Source organism: Antedon mediterranea, chromosome 7 (genome assembly GCF_964355755.1).
Source record: "Antedon mediterranea chromosome 7, ecAntMedi1.1, whole genome shotgun sequence".
Taxonomy (NCBI): Eukaryota; Metazoa; Echinodermata; class Crinoidea; order Comatulida; family Antedonidae; genus Antedon; species Antedon mediterranea.
The window spans coordinates 22807865-22827487 of record NC_092676.1 but is presented as its reverse complement, the minus strand read 5'-3'; the positions used below and the strand labels follow the sequence as shown (position 1 = coordinate 22827487).

General features: G+C 29.7%; 1 protein-coding gene across 1 annotated transcript; it reads right to left on the bottom strand.

Annotated features, from left to right (window-relative positions):
- Window positions 1–837: 837 nt before the first annotated feature.
- On the bottom strand, window positions 838–10468 carry LOC140054316 (protein limb expression 1 homolog). The gene is made up of 4 exons (XM_072099255.1): window positions 9928–10468; window positions 7426–7589; window positions 4270–4410; window positions 838–3952 (listed from the first exon to the last, which is right to left on the bottom strand). The coding sequence occupies exons 1-4, from the start codon at window positions 10163–10165 to the stop codon at window positions 3551–3553; spliced, it is 945 nt and encodes a 314-aa protein (XP_071955356.1). The 5' UTR covers window positions 10166–10468; the 3' UTR covers window positions 838–3550.
- Between the last annotated feature and the right edge of the window lie 9155 nt (window positions 10469–19623).

Here is a 19623-nt window from a genome sequence, read left to right as displayed (position 1 = left end):
TGGTTAAATTTGATTATAAAGACAACCAAATATAATCCAATTTAATGCTTTTAAAACGTTCCGAAATTTGATAAATATTCGGTGTTTTATGAAAATCATGGATGATATAATATAAGTGTATGTAAATAAGTAGATAATGAGTATAGCATACGTTCACTGTATATAATAAAGTAGACACAGAAGACCACTATGTCCGCCTAATGTGTCCATTGTGGTGCCGTAGGCCTATATAAAATATGTGGTCTATAGAGTAAAACTTTCTCTACACTATCAACCTTGGTTTGACAAAAAAAGGTGTGGTTTGCATGGCAGTGATATGAGATTATCGCGTCCATGGCAAATCGGATCTTTTTTTTTTGTCACATAAAGTTTGATAGTGTAGACAGAGCTTTACAGTAAAATATGTATTTTTATTTTTTTCATTTGAAAAGTTTATAGATTCGAAATCTGAGTAGGAAATATAGTTTGTACTGAATGTTTTCACAAGCACAAGAGCAAGGGCACACCTCCCAATATCTACACATGCGCACAATGAACTAGCATGATCTAGGTTTGTCGTCGCAAAACTCACTACAGTATTATATTTAACGTAAATGCAATCAGATAAAAACAAACATAAAATTGACAGTCCGTTTAACTAAAAGGAGTGTCCCCTTAAAAGGAGTGTCCCCGAGTATCCCAAATTATTCAGTTGTAGTATTATATGCGTTTTTTTGGTGTTTTTTTATGCTTTTATATTTAATCTTAAGAGCTTTGTCTGTGTGCAAACAAGAAGTTTTAAATATTTTTATATATTTGCAGCGCATTCATATAACGTAAACAAATCACCAAAAAACATCAAATTAACAATATATTATAATATAAATGAACCAAATGTGTTAATGTAAATCCACCTTCAACACAACCATCAAAATAAACCAATATTATCGTTATTTGCCGCATTAAGGTATCATTCTATAAATAACTATTTTACACAAAGTTTGCACCATCAAAAACACGTTTAAATACAACTATTTACAAGTATATTTTCAATATACATAAAGTTTAGGTTGGAAAACGGACACATGAAATAATACAGAAAATAAATCAATAAAAAAATATAAAGTAGATAAATAAATGGGTGGGTGTTAATGAATTTAAAAAAATTAAATATTAAAAAATCAAGTAATAGTTATGGAACTATTGCAAATGTAGACCAACTATGATTGGAAAAACTAACAAGAAGAGAACATACCTTGGCTCATAATGTGATTATCTTTGAATTAATAAAATCCATTCTCAATTATATAATTATTATAAATTTAAAATAAAACGTTTTATTATTTATTATTATAGAAAATGAAAAATAATATACTGTATTGTGATAAAAATCCTTTCACAATTGTTACAAGTTGTATCCGGTAGTGTGAACACAAATTTTATTCTAGTATTAAAGAGATCTGTTTTTGTACAAGGAGTACCATACAGTATGTGTAATGTATTCAACTGACCAATCATAGTAGATCCTGCTTGAAATTAAGCTCTCAAATTTTTAAAAGTTAATAGTTATGCGTAAATAAAATTTCAAAATATTAGTAAAACAAACAATATAAAAACTTCTATAGTGTTAAAAGGGTAGACCTAATATTTTGAAATTTTAACAAATTGGTTTCGTTTTACACAGATAGGCCTACTTGCATGAAATATTACAATATTTAATATCATAATATATGTGACAAAATGCTTGTATAATTATGGTAAAGTTTAAATGATAACTTATGGTGGCAAGTCATAATTTAATCATGTAAAGTGCACTAAATTAACAGCTTAGTATCAGATTCCAACATTCAGGGCTACTAATAGCTATCTAATAGAGATATTAAATAACAGTATTAAAGGCCCGTAGAGTTTGATGTCACCAAAGAGGTTATATAATTAACTAGAGAGTTACTACATTTCAAAAAGTGATTCACCATAAATAGGGTTATTTTGATAAGCTCTTTCGATGTCACAAGATATTTTATGATAGAGGGCGCAATATTGATTTATAAATTTTTGAACAATTTTTATAGGATGATTAATGACCGGATCAAAGAGCTGTTAAGATATTGACATATCTAGACTAACTACAGTGTTATAAATCTGTTGAATACACTGTTTAGTGATTTAAAAAATGTTTAAATTATTTTACTTCCTGTTTCTTTTAGAAAAAATTTAAAAGGTGGTTTTAGAAAGTCTGTACATTAATGAAAACTCTTAATATAAAAAATGTTATAGTTATTGATATAGAAAAACTACATTATTAAATAGGGATAGTAGTTATTAATAGAGATAGTAGTTATTAAATAGGGATAGTAGTTATCAATAGGGATAGCAGTTATTTGAATCAAGGTTTGATGTGTAAATAGAAAGAAGTAAAAACAGCTTGCTCACACATATAACACAAATGTTACTGGGATAATCTTATTGAGTTACAACTCTTTCAAACCCTAGTTTATCGCAGTGTAATTGAAGGTAAACAGCGTGTACAAAACTAATAAAATAGGCTACATGTTTATAAACATGTAGTCTGGGCTCCAGACGGAGTTTTGTCATAATATTAGTAAAAATATAAATATTTTTGCACATATGGCGTTTCATACGTGTATTATTTGAGTTTGGTGTATTTTCAGACAAAAATCGCTGTCGAAATAAAAACAAATAAATAAAATAAAAAAGACAATAAATACAGACTTGGGGCAAGTCTAATAAACATGCTCAAATACAGCTATGTTTACACAAAAAATGTAATTTTTATCGTCCTTGTATAGATTACCGAATTGTTCCGAGATTTTACATAGAATGAAACGGTGTTTGTACTAGAGTAACAAAACTGGAACATCGACACAGGCATATGTATTGCTCCACCGTTTTTTTCTAATCAATGTGAAAGGAGTACTAGTCAACTAGTCACAATATGTAATACAGTGTATAAGATGTTTGTATGTGTAAATCGGGTATAAGCTACCATAGAAGGTAAATTGAATATGTTTGTATTAATCATCAACACCATAAACATTGTTAATTGTAACAACAACCTGCCAATCTACTTACATTATTTATTTTACTATCTAAAATATTGCCATTATAAAGCTAAAATTATCACCAGATTCTCTGAACTGCATCTCCACATATGACATCATATGTCCAGTATCATAGGAGAATTCTGTAATACAGTGTCACATACAGTATGTATTACATGTGGCACCTGTAACATGTTAATTAACGTCTAGACTTAAGGACTATAATACAGGCATATCATGTGATACAAACGTGACACTGTAACATAGAATTTGCTTATGACTCTGAGAAAATTATAGATATAGTAACATGAATCGGCTAAAAATTATCATGCATTAATGCTTCACACTTGTTAAAATCTAAATATATTTTTAAATCTACAATGCGCTTTTATATTATCTGTAAAACAAGCCTTATCTATAATTTTTAAAAAAACACGATGAAAAATGGACGTATATCACTGAATAAAAAATATAAATATATAACTCTCTTATTAAAATCTGTTCACGATTCAGATTGGTCCCATCTGACTACACGCCAACATCAGAATATCTTTCTTCTCTTTCGGGAAGCGTAATTCTCGTCCTGCTAAACGTGCACCTTCTATCTCCTGGTCAGATACCTCTAGCTCTCGCATGATGGCGCCAGACGATTCCTGTTCTCGGGAGATCCAGTCAAGCGCCATCTGACTGCGCATATCGTCGTCTAGTGCACGATGAGAGTAGTGAGACAGGACTTCTTGCCGGGAGCATTGGCGTTCCCGCATTGCCTTTAAGCTACCATTCCAATGAAGTAACTGGAATACGGTCATCAGTTCCTGGAATTCAAGCATTGACTTGCCTTTGTTTGAATCCAACATGAAGCGGAACGCACCAATACTTGTACTAGGGTTGTGATCATCATCTGGGCCACCCTAAAAAAATGGAAAAAATCAAATTTATTATAGAATTGTTTTGTAATACCAGAGGTTTAAAGTCTCACAAAGGTCACAGGAGTCTCCCAAATCCTTAATCATCTCACACCCAACAGACTCCAATTTTGTAATTTCCTTGTATTGAATTTTTTAGGGGAACGAGGTGGTAAATTAGCTAATTGTAGAACACTGTATAAAATCTTTATGCTAATAATAAATTAGCATAACATTATGCAACTTTTAAATTAAAAAATAGCATATCATGTAAATTATAAATTAGAATATAATGCAAATCATAAATTAGCATAATCCAGTACCTTGAATGAAGACTTTGCATCAGTGACAGCTTTTTCTATAAACTCATCAGATATCTTCCTGGATGGATGTTCATTAAACACAGAGTTCATGAGTGCAATCTTGGCCGCACTTCTTCTGGCTTCAGCCTTTGTTGGACAATTCTATTTAGAGAAAATAGTATTACAGTATTACCAAAATACAGTGTTTAAATTCAAATTAATTATTACAGATGTAGAAGTGTAGGATAGTAAAATTGTATTTCAAATATGATTTCAACCTGGCACAACAACAAATATTTAATAAAAACACAAATCTATTCTTAATAACACCAAAAAAAATGATTATAAATAGAAAAATGAATTGGCTTTTTAAATTTTATTTGGTTGGGCTTTATTTTTTTTTGCAAGTAAGTGTATAGTTCACTTTGAGGTATGTCAGTAAAGCGTGGTTCCCACTAGCGACGCAACGCAAGGACGTAACGCAACGCAAGTGAATTGACCAATCACAAGCGATGGCTTATTCGCTTGTGATTGCTAACTGTCTATAACTTCGCTTGTCATTGGTTAAAACGCTTGCGTTGCGTTTACGTCCTTGCGTTACGTTCTAGTGGGAACCAAGCTTTAGTATGGTCCGTGTGAGTAAGGATAGGGCCCATTAAACTTAAAACAGATTATACAGTAGAACAAATAATCTAAAGCCTACAGGTGTCTAATCCATGCAAGGTAAAACAAACAGTAAAGTTGAATACAATTCTATGTTGTCTTCTCTAGTACTGTACCATTTTGAGAAGTGCATCATTAATAATAGAACAAGAAGGTATTCTTTGTACCAATAGTATCTAAAGCTAATGAACCATAGGGTGTATTAAATGAAAGTGTAATTGCTATTTTCAAGCCAATGGTATGGCATTCTACCATCTTGATGATATGGCTAACAACAAAAGAGCAAGAAGCAAAAGAACTGTACACAATAGGTTTATAATAATAGGATTGTTTGAGGCATTGGTCTTTGTTTTGAGTATTTGAGACTAGATTAATTAAATAGTGTCTTATTATTATCATTTAAAAGTATGAAAGCGACACTATTGAAATGTGTCAACCATGTACAGTACAACAAAAATACAGTAAATAAAATAGAACTTATCATGAATTACCTAAAAAAAAATGACTACCAGAATTTTAGATTACATTACAATACAATAAAATAAATAAAAACATCTAAATAAAGATTCTTGTAAAAAGTCTGTGGGTTTTTGATTATTATACAGTATATTTTAGTCTATTTTAGTTTTTTTATTAACTAAAAAGCATTACTGTATTTTTAGTTTATTAAATCATTTTTTGTTGGAATGGATAGAACAGTATTATTATTAATGTACTAATATTTTTTAAATGACACTACAGTTGTTAAAAAAGATTCAAAATTGTATGTTGACCATTTTAAGTCCTCAAACATTTTATCAAAATCTGGCAATGGACCCAGAAACAAAATAAAATATCAACTTCCAAGCTATAAAGAAACTTGTGTACATGACAATACTCATGTAGCTAAATTCCACAGAGCCTAGTTAAAATGAGACCAGGTTCACTAATGAGGCAGTTGAGTACTACTACAATAGACAAACTATGCAAGCCTGACTAATAATTATAAACAATGAAATCACAAGAGAATTTGAGTAATGGTCTTATAATTTTATTGCTAGTCTCTTTATGTTCAGATTCAGATTTTGTATAGAAAACTCAACTAAAGTAGGGAAAATTCCAAGGACCATTTTTTATTAGAAAAGCTAGGCCTAGCTTTTTTATTCCACACTGCCCCACGCGGGATGAATAAAGAATTTGAATTTAATTTAGCAATGAAAACTTAACAAACCAGTGATCATGTCAGTGCGGTTTTCATTTGTGTTTTAGTACTTTCTTGTACAATAAAATATGTTACAATCATACATAACTAGATCAAGAGATCACTGTTCAGGGAACATTTTCGCCAGTGTAGCGTAGCAAAAAGCTATACAAAACAACCTTATTACTACACATTTTGAAAATTGTGTAGCAAAAAATACAATACAAAACTATGTTTCTCGACTTAAAAATCAGTTTTATTAGCAATATTGCTAAACAAAATTCTTAAATGAAAATTTTCCCTGCTGTTAAAGTCCTATTCACATGACACACTTTATTTTTGTCTCACCACCGCATAAGTCAGTCTTCAGTGCTGTGCTCACTCATTCCCACTACCAGATTCTATGTATGTCTATTTAAAGTCTGATTCACATGGCACATTGTCTTCTAATTCTCACTCCAGTCAGGAACACCTGTCCATTGCAAGTCTCTTTCACATGACATTGACAATATCCTTGCTTTCATCTAGTCAGGATCACCTGTCAACTTTCACTGATTCTCTGTTCACATGGAAGTAAACTGTATTCCTGTATCACCTGTTTAATTCCCTTTCACATGACATTGACTGTATATCCATGCTTTCATCATCCAGGCAGGATCACCTGTCAACTTTCACTGATTCTCTTTCACATGGAGTAACTGTTTCACCTGTCTAATTCCCTTTCACACAACATTGTATCCTTGCCTTCATTGATAGACGGCAAATCAAGCGTGACGATTGAAGTCATTGACGCATGTGATAGTGCGGCATAGAACCAAACAATATTGATATTTCCTATTGTTTTTTATTTTAATTATTTCAAGAAGCATTTAGGATGGTGTTTCACATAGCACGTATCAATTACAATTCTGATACCATTGGTAATTCAATAATTACTTAGATTAAAGATGCTGCCTTTTTAATTTTAATTCTTTAGTTTAAAACCAAAGCAACACTTTGGGACAAGTATTTCCCTATTTAGGAGACACTCCTACTGTATTTACTCTCACTGACGTGAAATACTGTACATTAACACTTTTACAGGCAAACCTACTGAATGACACCTTTTTCCTGTGAAAGTGCTAATACTGTATAATGTTACATCTCAAAACATAAATTCTTCTCTAATAATACATTTTCTCAAATGCTTTGAAATGACTTTCATTTTCACAGTATTTTAAAGCAAAAATCAATCAGTCAGATTGATATTTCATGTACAATACACAATTTATACAATAGTACACAGTACAGTACTTTGACTACAGGTCTACTACCAGTTCAAATGTCATTCTTACCTGAAAACTGGCAAAGCAACTGCCACCTGGGAGGGTGACAAAGCATACATATGGAGGGCTAGATGCTGGTACAGATTCATATACAACTAAAGCACCATTTTTAAGTTCAGCACCTCTGGATGCCTTCATCTGCCAGAATTCTTGCAATGCTTCAACAACATTTACTGAAATTAAAAGAACCGCAAATCAATAATTCATTTATAAAATAACATTAACAGTATGTATCATTTTACAGTTTATATAAAAAAGATTTTATTTTTTGTTTGTACAGTATGCAAGAATAATAGTATAACATGATTTATGATGATTACAATGACTATATTCTATTAAAAATAATATGTAAAATAAATAAAAGTTAAAATGTACTGTTTGTGTAATACTAAACATCTTGCCAGTTTCTGCCTAATGCTTTGTAACTGTGCAAAAGTGTGACGAGTTCATGAAGCCTATTCAATAACAATCCTTATTGATCTTAAAAGACTACAATAGCAACTGAGATAAAGTGTAAAAGGTTTATATCTATTCTACTATTAAACTACATAACAGTAGCATGACAACGTCATATGTCATTGTCAGAGAAAAAGAAAAGAATTTTATGTTTTTAAAGAAAGAACAGGACACTACAGGAGAGGGATAATACGTTTGTCTTTTACAATGTGGAGCTTTCAATTGCGATGTATAGTTAACATTGTGTCAGTATATTAACATAAAAATTATGTACAAAAATATTCAATACAGTTCATACTGCAACTGGTTAGTCAAAATGTTGAATATCCAATACAACAGTAATACATACTGTACTGTACAGTTCATCACTGTAGTGTACTGTATTGATCTGATTTCAAATGATTGAAATCAATAATTATCGAAGAGCTTCTTTAAACACTGTGAACAAAAATCTATTTACGTCGCATCCTATCAAAGATTGTTTTCTTTGATCTTTGCCTACCACTTGTATCGTTATTTTGAAAATAATTACAAATTTGTTTTGCCAAAATAGCTTTTTTCTTTGGAATACTGTTGTATCCCCTTTAATAAATAATAGTTAGGTTTTTTTTATACTGATGGTAATTACTGTATGTACAGTATACAGCATATGTGATCCACAGCATTTACAGAAAACTATGAGGACTCCAAATTATTTATTATTGTAAAAATTGTGATAAAAAATGTAGACTATAGTTTGTGCTTACTAGTCCATGACACAGAAGGTGAGAAGACATTCTTAACTGGTCTCACACTGAGAGGATTCAATAAAAGTAAAACACAGACAAAAAGAAGTACAGGCTGCTATTGTGGTTGATAGTGAAACAGCCTTAACATGATCCTACTGTAGCCTAGTCTACTAGGCTATCAATCACTAGGCTAACAAAGCAAGTCAAGTTTAACTTTTAACCCCGAAATGGTGTAACTATAGTGTAATTTTTCAAACAGGTATTTCTGTCCATTACAGTATGCTATGCATACTGTATGAGTAAGACAAATTCACTAAATTTACTCAAGATTATCTGGGTTACTGTAGGTGAATTGTACAGTACTTTTATAATATAGTGATTTGGGAATCATCTCCAACTATAAAAGCAAACAAATTGACATTTTGTGTAATGTAAAACGGTCACTTGCATAAAAATCCTGTACAGTATCTATTACTGTACAGGAACTAATTGTAAATATATTACATATTTATACATATAATACATATTTAAAATGAATTAACTTTTGTTTACAGTGTATTTATTACAATATTACACTACAGTAATTCTGTACAGTAATTCTTCCAATTATGTGTTTACTGTACCATTACATTAGTAAGCTGTACTACTATCTAGGCCTAGCTAGACTTAGTACAGTTTATTATGTGTTTACTGTACCATTACATTAAGTAAGCTGTACTACTATCTAGGCCTAGCTAGACTTAGTACAGTTTATTATGTGTTTACTGTACCATTCCATTAAGTAAGCTGTACTACTATCTAGGCCTAGCTAGACTTAGTACAGTTTATTATGTGTTTACTGTACCATTCCATTAAGTAAGCTGTACTACTATCTAGGCCTAGCTAGACTTAGTACAGTTTATTTATTCATTTTATTTTTTCAGAATGAAAGATTACTGTAAAACATGAAATTCTAAATAAACAAAAAAAATCAACTCTAGCTAGACAAGCCTAATAATAAATATTCAATGAAACAAGAATAACAAAATGTAAGCCTATAGGCCTAGTAATAGTATATAATCTACAAATTTTACTAAGAAGACAAAAGTGTTATTGTTTTTAAGTAGGCCCAACCTCTACAGTCAGGCCTATTCACAAGAATCAATTCAATTCAAAGAATTAATTTGTATGTACCTAGGCCGGAGATCCCCTTAGGCCTACTAAATCTATAGTATACTATCTACTACCATCTACCACCACTACTACTACTACTACTACTAGGGTCTAGCCTAAAACTAGGTCGAGTCTATACTAGGCCTACCATGTTTATATAAACTTGTAAACGTACCCCTTCCATATCCATGTGTATGTTTTGCAAAGCTGTTCACCACTGCATCCACAGCCTCTTTCAATACGTTTTTTGCTTTTGTGTCCGACATGGGTCCACCGCCTGCAGAACCACCAAATAATCCCATTTGAAATTGTTGTTGGGCAGGGGGTACCGTACGACCTGTTCCTCTAGCATTTGTTACATTCCTTTTATTCTGAATCCGAGAAGCCATTGTTTGATCAGTACAAATCAACATAAAATGCTAAGCACTCACTGTCCATCCGTTAGTTAATCTGACCCGTCTGAACCTGCTGCAGTGCCACACACACAACACAGGGGAACCCAACACAGGAGGCGGCGTCGGACGTTGTTTTTTAGGCCTAGCTGAATCAAGGGCACCATATAAACAATATACAAAATAATATGAAGAACAGCAGTAGTAGTTTATCTAAAACCTTTCAATAAATATACACAAGTATAATAACTGGCGAAAAAAGAAAAATGGCTATAAAGTTAGCCTTTCGACCTCCACATATTTCTGTAACCGCACGTCAAGCTGAAAAACAGCTTCTTTTTTGTGTGTAAAAAAATCAGGTATATAAACTATACCAAATTGGCGAGTAAATCATGTTTTACTTTTTAAACCTCGCAACGTCTGGTTGAAAAGGCTACTCGGACCAATAATTTCTATTAGCCTAGGGGTTATTGCGATTTGGACGTTTCTGATTGGCTGTAGCCATGGACTATATTGATTAACACTGTTCTGATTGGTTGTAGCTTTGAATACATCTTCTCGGAACTCGTCCTTAATACAATAGCAATTTAGCACAGTGTTTTACTATTATAACCAGATAAATAATAGGAAACATTTAATAATTTGATAAATGACATTTAAATAGCAATTTAGGTAAATGTCTTTTGAAATGAAATTAAATAAATTATAACCAATTTGGTTAGAGTAAAACACAACGATAAAGAATAGGAAACATTTAATAACATGATAAATTACATTTACATAGCAATTTATCACTGTGTTTTACTATAACCAATTTGGTTAGAGTAAAACACAATGATAAAGAATAGGAAACATTTAATAATATGATAAATTACATTTACATAGCAATTTATCACTGTGTTTTACTATAACCAATTTGGTTAGAGTAAAACACAATGATAAAGAATAAGAAACATTTAATAACATGATAAATGACATTTACATAGCAATTTAGCACTGTGTTTTACTATAACCAATTTGGTTAGAGTAAAGCACAATGATAAAGAATAGGAAACATTTAATAACATGATAAATGACATTCACATAGCAATTTAGCACTGTGTTTTACTATAACCAATCAGATTAGAGTAAAACACAATGATAAAGAATAGGAAACATTTAATAATATGATATATAACATTTACATAGCAATTTAGCACTGTGTTTTACTATAACCAATTTGATTAGAGTAAAACTCAACGATAAAGAATAGGAAACATTTAATAACATGATAAATTACATTTACATAGCAATTTATCACTGTGTTTTACTATAACCAATTTGGTTAGAGTAAAACACAATGATAAAGAATAGGAAACATTTAATAATATGATAAATTACATTTACATAGCAATTTATCACTGTGTTTTACTATAACCAATTTTGTTAGAGTAAAACACAATGATAAAGAATAGGAATTTAATAATATGATATATAACATTTACATAGCAATTTAGCACTGTGTTTTACTATAACCAATTTGGTTATGGTAAAGCACAATGATAAAGAATAGGAAACATTTAAAAATATGATAAATGACATTCACATAGCAATTTAGCACTGTGTTTTACTATACCAATTTGATTAGAGTAAAACACAATGATAAAGAATATGAAACATTTAATAATATGATAAATTGCTAGCACTGTGTTTTACTATACCAATTTAGTTTTGGATAAAGAATATGAATTTAAAGAATGGATATAATATGATATGATACAATATGATTTTCTCCCAATTAGTAAGACATTTTGGAATACTGCGTGCGTAGTGCACCTAACAAGATCATGTTCGCTATTTAAAACTCACATTTTAAAACCGTAAACGCATAAATTTGCGGACATACTCGTAAAACACACTTCCAGAGATTTAATAATTTTAACAGTACTACAAAATCCATAATATAAAGTAGTATAGATTTGTACAAAAAGAGCAGAACAATTAAATTAACTGTCATTACATCTACTGAACTGTCTCATTACATCTACTGAAAAATTCATCGCGATGAATTTATTTATAATACACCAATCAGATCACACGCAATTAGTATGGAATGCCAGTTTAGGCGATGATAAAATCGCGTCGATGATGCAATGAAAATTGCGTCGATGTGATGAAAATTGCGTCGATGAATATAGTATTGATGTAATGATGTGATGAACATTGCGTCGATGAAAATTGCGTCGATGTAATGAAAATTGCGTTAATGTGATGAAAATTGCGTCGATGAAAATTGCGTCGATAAAACTGCATCGATGAAAACTGCATCGATGAAAAAAAAAAAAATTTTCATCGATGCAGTTTTCATCGATGAAAATTGCGATCTCCCTGCCGGTATGATTTGAATATGATGTCATGGATGCTGGACATCTGGATTTTATGTACTGAACTGGTGGATTAACGGAAGCAATTAGCTAGAAGATATAATGTGTCCGAAAGGACAATAATGGATCCATTGCTAAAATGTGTTGACAATAAATCACTAAAATGTTAATCAGTGCATATATTTCAACATTGTTTTAGTGCGCGATCACTGTGCGCTTGTCTATAACGCGCGCTAGCGCAAGCGGTAAACATGTTTATCATATCAAAATATTCAGAAACCGTCAATTTTTAGCAACATAATAACATTATTAACATCATTATTAACATCATCATTTACTTTACTAGTAGTCATTTTCATCATTGATTGAATTAAAACCATTTGGAATTTTCATAATCAATTAAATTCATCACATCAATTTTCATCGATGCAGTTTTCATCGACGCAATTTTCATCGATGCAGTTTTCATCGACGCAATTTTCATCGACGCAATTTTCATCGATGCAATTTTCATCGACGCAATGTAAATTGCGTCGACGCAATCTACATTGCGTCGATGCAATTTTCATCGACGCAATTTCATCATCGATGCAATTTTTATCATCGCCAAAAACTTGTGTAAAACGGCGTTCCATAAGTGACGAATCGCATATTCGCCGTTTATTGTTGAGGCGCGTAAACAGTGTGCGCAATGCACGTTTTCTTCCCACGACGAGACGAATCGATATTCGACTCTTCGTGTGACGAATAATCGCCAAATTATAATTAATATAATTAATTAATGAAATAAGATACGCAGTTGATGTTTGCATCAATTGTTCTTTAGAATAAATACTTTCGAAATACAAAACAAAAAATGTGTGGTGAGTGACGATATGTTCAATCATGGACCTATAAATTACTAATTTATAGGTCCATGATTCAATATCTGTAGCTTCAATTCAAACATAATGTAACAGAAAATTCGAAGCGTAAAAAACGTTCGTTTACACAACATTTTTTTTTATACTTTATTATTGATTATTATATTATACAGGAATACTATTTATTTCCTCATTTCTACCCAAGAATAAACAATTTTTGGATACAAAACTTTATGTGAATTACATTACCAAAATATTAAAATGAGGATAAAAAAACATCGCGTAAAATACTCGTACTCAAAAGCTTCTGAAATTTGTAGATATATGTCATGAAAAAGAAATTTGACATTCCCAATAATTTTTTTTGGCAAAAATGTAATTATATGAAACATACAATTTACATAGTTTATCATTGTTTTTTATTAGAACCAATATGGTTACACAGTTAAACATAGTGATAAAGAATAGATACTTGTTAGGTTACTACCCTACCCTCTAGTTTGAAGCGACATTATAAATTCATCGAGAAAAAAAACGTATCGTATTCAGAAACGTTTGACATTTTGTATAGATATGTTCAATAAGACAAAACAAATTATAAATTTCAAGACAAATCGATGATTTCCATTATTTGCATTTCTAAAAATTCACACTTATGAAAGACCATACATTTTCAACATTTCCTTTTTTCTGTGTACCGAGTTTAGAAACTTTTTGAATACCAGACGTATTTTTTTGTGATGCTTTTTCATTTGAATTGTAGTATAAAATGTCATTGAAACGAGATAAAAATCATACAAGACATGTTATAATAGGTTGCTCTATATACATAACAAAATTAGTTCTTTTTTTGGTAAGAATCGCCAATGAAGTAGAAAGTTATTTCAGATGTAGTGTGCATTTATACGTCATTAATAGTAGGCCTAAAATATAATATTAAATATTATAAAGAATATCAAACATTTTATGTTATGAAAAATAAAATTGACATATAAGTTTATCATTGTGTTTTACTATAACCATTTTGGTTAAAAGTTAAACACAGTGAGTGATAAAGAATAGAACTGTTTTAGTTTATTTAACCCTAACCCTAGTTTGAAGCGATCACATATTTAATATTCATCGCTAAAAATACGTATCGTCTTGAAAAACGTTTGATATTTGGTAGATATGTTCAATATAGGTTCTTACATCTATAATGCAAAAGAAATATCCTAATAGTTTTATTTTGATTTCTCAGAATCATCAATGAAGTAAAAATGTGTTGGAAATGTATTGTCTTTCATAAGTGTAAATGTTTAGAAATGCAAATTATTAAAATCACGAATTTGTCTTGAAACTTTTATTTTTTGTTTGTTTTATAGACGTAAGAACCTATTGAACATATTTACCAAATTTCAAATGTTTCTGAATACGATACGTATTTTTTCGCGATGAATTAAGTATGTGATCGCTTCAAACTAGGGTTAGAGTTATATAACCTAAAACAGTGTCTATTCTTTATCATTGTGTTTAACTGTGTAACCAAATTGGTTCTGTAAAACAAGATGATAAACTATGTAACTTGTATTTATTATTATTACATTATATGTATCCTATAATGTAATATGAAAAATAAAATGTACATAGTTTATCATTGTGTTGTACTAAAACCAATTTGGTTAAAAGTTAAACACAGTGTTAAAGAATGGAACTGTTAGGTTATTTAACCCTAACCCTAGTTTGAAGCGATCACATACTTAATTCATCGATAAAAATACGTATCGTCTTAAAAAACGTTTGAAATTTGGTACATGTTCAATATAGGTTCTTACATCTATAATGTAAAAGAAATATCATAATTTGTTTTATTTTGATTTCTGGGAATCATCAATGAAGTAAAAATGTGTTGGAAAATGTATGGTATTTCATAAGTGTACATTTTTAGAAATGCAAATTATTAAAATCACGAATTTTGTGTGAAATTTATATTTTTTGTTTGTTTTATAGACGTAAGAACCTATTAAACATATCTAACAAATTTCAAAAGTTTCTAAATACGATACGTACTTTTTCGCGATGAATTTATTATGTCGCTTCAAACTAGGGTTAGGGTTATATAACCTAAAACAGTATCTATTCTTTATCACTGTGTTTAACTGTGTCACCAAATTGGTTCTGTAAAACAAGATGATAAACTATGTAACTTGTATTTATTATATTATTACATTATATGTATCCTATTCTTTTCATAACGTTTAGATAATAAGATATGTTTAATATAATATTTTGCTATGTAAATAATATCATATAATAAATGTTTCATTATCATTGTGTTTTACTGTAACCAAATTGGCTATAGTAAAACACAATACTAAATTTGTATGTAAACGTATCATATTATTATATGTTTCCTATTCTTAATTTGTGTTTTACTGTATCCAGCACAGTGCTAAATATCATTTATCATAGTTAAAATGTTTTACTCTAACCAAATTGGTTATAGTAAAACACAGTGATAAATTACTATGTAAATGTCATTTATCATATTATTAAATGTTTCATATTCTTTATCATTGTGCTTTACTCTAATCAAATTGGTTATAGTAAAACACAGTGCTAAATTTCTATGTGAATGTCATTTATCATGTTATTAAAATGTTTCCTATTCTTTATCATTGTGTTTTACTCTAACCAAATTGGTTATAGTAAAACACAGTGCTAAATTGCTATGTAATGACATTTATCATATTATTAAATGTTTCCTATTCTATATCATTGTGCTTTACCATAACCAAATTGGTTATAGTAAAACATTGTGCTAAATTGCTAGCTATGTAAATAATCATTATTATTAAATGTTTCCTATTCTTTGTCATTGTGTTTTACTCTAACCAAATTGGTTATAGTAAAACACAGTGCTAAATTGCTATGTAATGACATTTATCATATTATTAAATGTTTCCTATTCTATATCATTGTGCTTTACCATAACCAAATTGGTTATAGTAAAACATGGTGCTAAATTGCTATGTAAATAATCATTATTATTAAATGTTTCCTATTCTATATCATTGTGCTTTACCATAACCAAATTGGTTATAGTAAAACACAGTGATAAATTGCTATGTAAATGTCATTTATCAAATTATTAAATGTTTCCTATTCTATATCATTGTGTTTTACTCTAACCAAATTGGTTATAGTAAAACACAGTGCTAAATTGCTATGTGAATGTCATATATCATATTATTAAATGTTTCCTATTCTTTATCATTGTGTTTTACTATAACCAAATTGGTTATAGTAAAACACAGTGCTAAATTGCTATGTAAATAATCATTATTATTAAATGTTTCCTATTCTTTATCATTGTGTTTTACTCTAACCAAATTGGTTATAGTAAAACACAGTGATAAATTGCTATGTAAATGTCATTTATCATATTATTAAATGTTTCCTATTCTATATCATTGTGTTTTACTATAACCAAATTGGTTATAGTAAAACACAGTGCTAAATTGCTATGTAAATAATCATTATTATTAAATATTTCCTAATCTTTATCATTGTGTTTTACTCTAACCAAATTGGTTATAGTAAAACACAGTGCTAAATTGCTATGTAAATGTCATATATCATATTATTAAATTCCTATTCTTTATCATTCTGCTTTACTTTAACCAAATTGGTTATAGTAAAACACAGTGCTAAATTGCTATGTAAATGTCATTTATCATATTATTAAGTGTTTCCTATTCTTTATCATTGTGTTTTACTTTAACCAAATTGGTTATAGTAAAACACAGTGCTAATTGCTATGTAAATGTCATTTATCAAATTATTAAATGTTTCCTATTCTATATCATTGTGTTACTCTAACCAAATTGGTTATAGTAAAACACAGTGCTAAATTGCTATGTGAATGTCATATATCATATTATTAAATGTTTCCTATTCTTTATCATTGTGTTTTACTCTAACCAAATTGGTTATAGTAAAACACAGTGCTAAATTGCTATGTAAATGTCATATATCATATTATTAAATTCCTATTCTTTATCATTCTGCTTTACTTTAACCAAATTGTTTATAGTAAAACACAGTGCTAAATTGCTATGTAAATGTCATATATCATATTATTAAATGTTTCCTATTCTTTATCATTGTGTTTTACTATAACCAAATTGGTTATAGTAAAACACAGTGCTAAATTGCTATGTAAATAATCATTATTATTAAATGTTTCCTATTCTTTATCATTGTGTTTTACTCTAACCAAATTGGTTATAGTAAAACACAGTGATAAATTGCTATGTAAATGTCATTTATCATATTATTAAATGTTTCCTATTCTATATCATTGTGTTTTACTATAACCAAATTGGTTATAGTAAAACACAGTGCTAAATTGCTATGTAAATAATCATTATTGTTAAATATTTCCTAATCTTTATCATTGTGTTTTACTTTAACCAAATTGGTTATAGTAAAACACAGTGCTAAATTTCTATGTAAATGTCATATATCATATTATTAAATGTTTCCTATTCTTTATCATTGTGTTTTACTATAACCAAATTGGTTATAGTAAAACACAGTGCTAAATTGCTATGTAAATAATCATTATTATTAAATGTTTCCTATTCTTTATCATTGTGTTTTACTCTAACCAAATTGGTTATAGTAAAACACAGTGATAAATTGCTATGTAAATGTCATTTATCATATTATTAAATGTTTCCTATTCTATATCATTGTGTTTTACTATAACCAAATTGGTTATAGTAAAACACAGTGCTAAATTGCTATGTAAATAATCATTATTGTTAAATATTTCCTAATCTTTATCATTGTGTTTTACTTTAACCAAATTGGTTATAGTAAAACACAGTGCTAAATTGCTATGTGAATGTCATATATCATATTATTAAATGTTTCCTATTCTTTATCATTGTGTTTTACTATAACCAAATTGGTTATAGTAAAACACAGTGCTAAATTGCTATGTAAATAATCATTATTATTAAATGTTTCCTTATGGCAAGCCTCAGCTGTCTGAAGTATTCAAAATATTATATTATTATATCATTTTTTTATTATATTATATATTGTATTGTAATGAATTATACGTTTTGCATTATATTACTTGGTTTTAGCATTATATTATATCTATTTCTAATATATTATGTGAAAAATGTAACAAATTATTGACTTTTTGTATTATATTATTTGGTTTTAGCATTATATTATGAACATTTAATATTATATTATTAAAAAAATACATTATATTATAATATAATTGTATTATATTAAACGCATTTACTTTACTTTATAACATACAACATTATTATATTATACGGATTCGTTAGTTATATTATTAATTTGTATGATGTTTATTATACGTCACGGCTTATTTCAGTTCTTCTAACTCTTTCTCTCCCTCCCCCTGTTCACTAGCAATCAGCGGCCGGCAGAATCTGAATTGTGTGACTGTTGAAGAATAACTACGTACTAGGCCTAGCCTAGGCCTACTAGGGGATCTAGACAAGTGACCAAGGATCACCGGACAGCTACAACTAATACTACAATACAATAATACTACTACAATAACTACTACTGCTACTACCTAGGCCTAGCTAGTGAGTAGTAGGTAGCTACTACTAGGCTCTAGGGCGTATGTATGATGTTAACTACTAGGGCCTAGGCTAGGCCTAGAGGCCTACTAGTACTAGGCTAGGCCTAGACTTAAGTTGTAGTAGGCTAGGGCCGGGCCTGCTGCCTTAGGCTAGGCTACTACTACTACTACTACTACTAGGCAGCCCATGATGGGTACGAGTAAGCCAAAATTTTGGATATATGTAAACCAAAATTTGGGTACGAGCGTGTTGGCATGGCATGGGTACGGGTTGACCTGTATCCTTCTAGCTAATCGTACTATGCCTAGGCCTCAAGTAAGTCTACGCTACCCAGTCCGGCTACAATATGGTCTATTTTGTTTTATAGCTTTATTGATAGCTGGGTTCAAATCTGGGTTGGGACGGCTTTTTCTCATTCTAAAACAGATTTCCTTATAATAAAATAATATATGAATTTATTTGTAATATTGTAATGTATACATAATATAAGTAATTGCCATTGCCTTTATTACTATTAATTATGTATTATACGGTTACCCCTTAATTATACTATAGTATAATTTCCTTGTTATATTTTATTCCTAATTCTACAATTTTGTCTTTCACAGCACAAATTTATCATACTGAATCATCAC

What these genes read in the sequence shown, in the direction of transcription:
- LOC140054316 (XM_072099255.1), bottom strand. Translation starts at nt 10,165, where the DNA reads ATGTTGATTTGTACTGATCAAACAATGGCTTCTCGGATTCAGAATAAA. An exon ending in TACACATGGATATGGAAGGG is followed by an intron (nt 7,590 to 9,927) that starts GTACGTTTACAA and finishes TTTTAATTTCAG; the next exon opens with TAAATGTTGTTGAAGCATTG. An exon ending in ATGCAAAGTCTTCATTCAAG is followed by an intron (nt 3,953 to 4,269) that starts GTACTGGATTAT and finishes CCATTTTTTTAG; the next exon opens with GGTGGCCCAGATGATGATCA.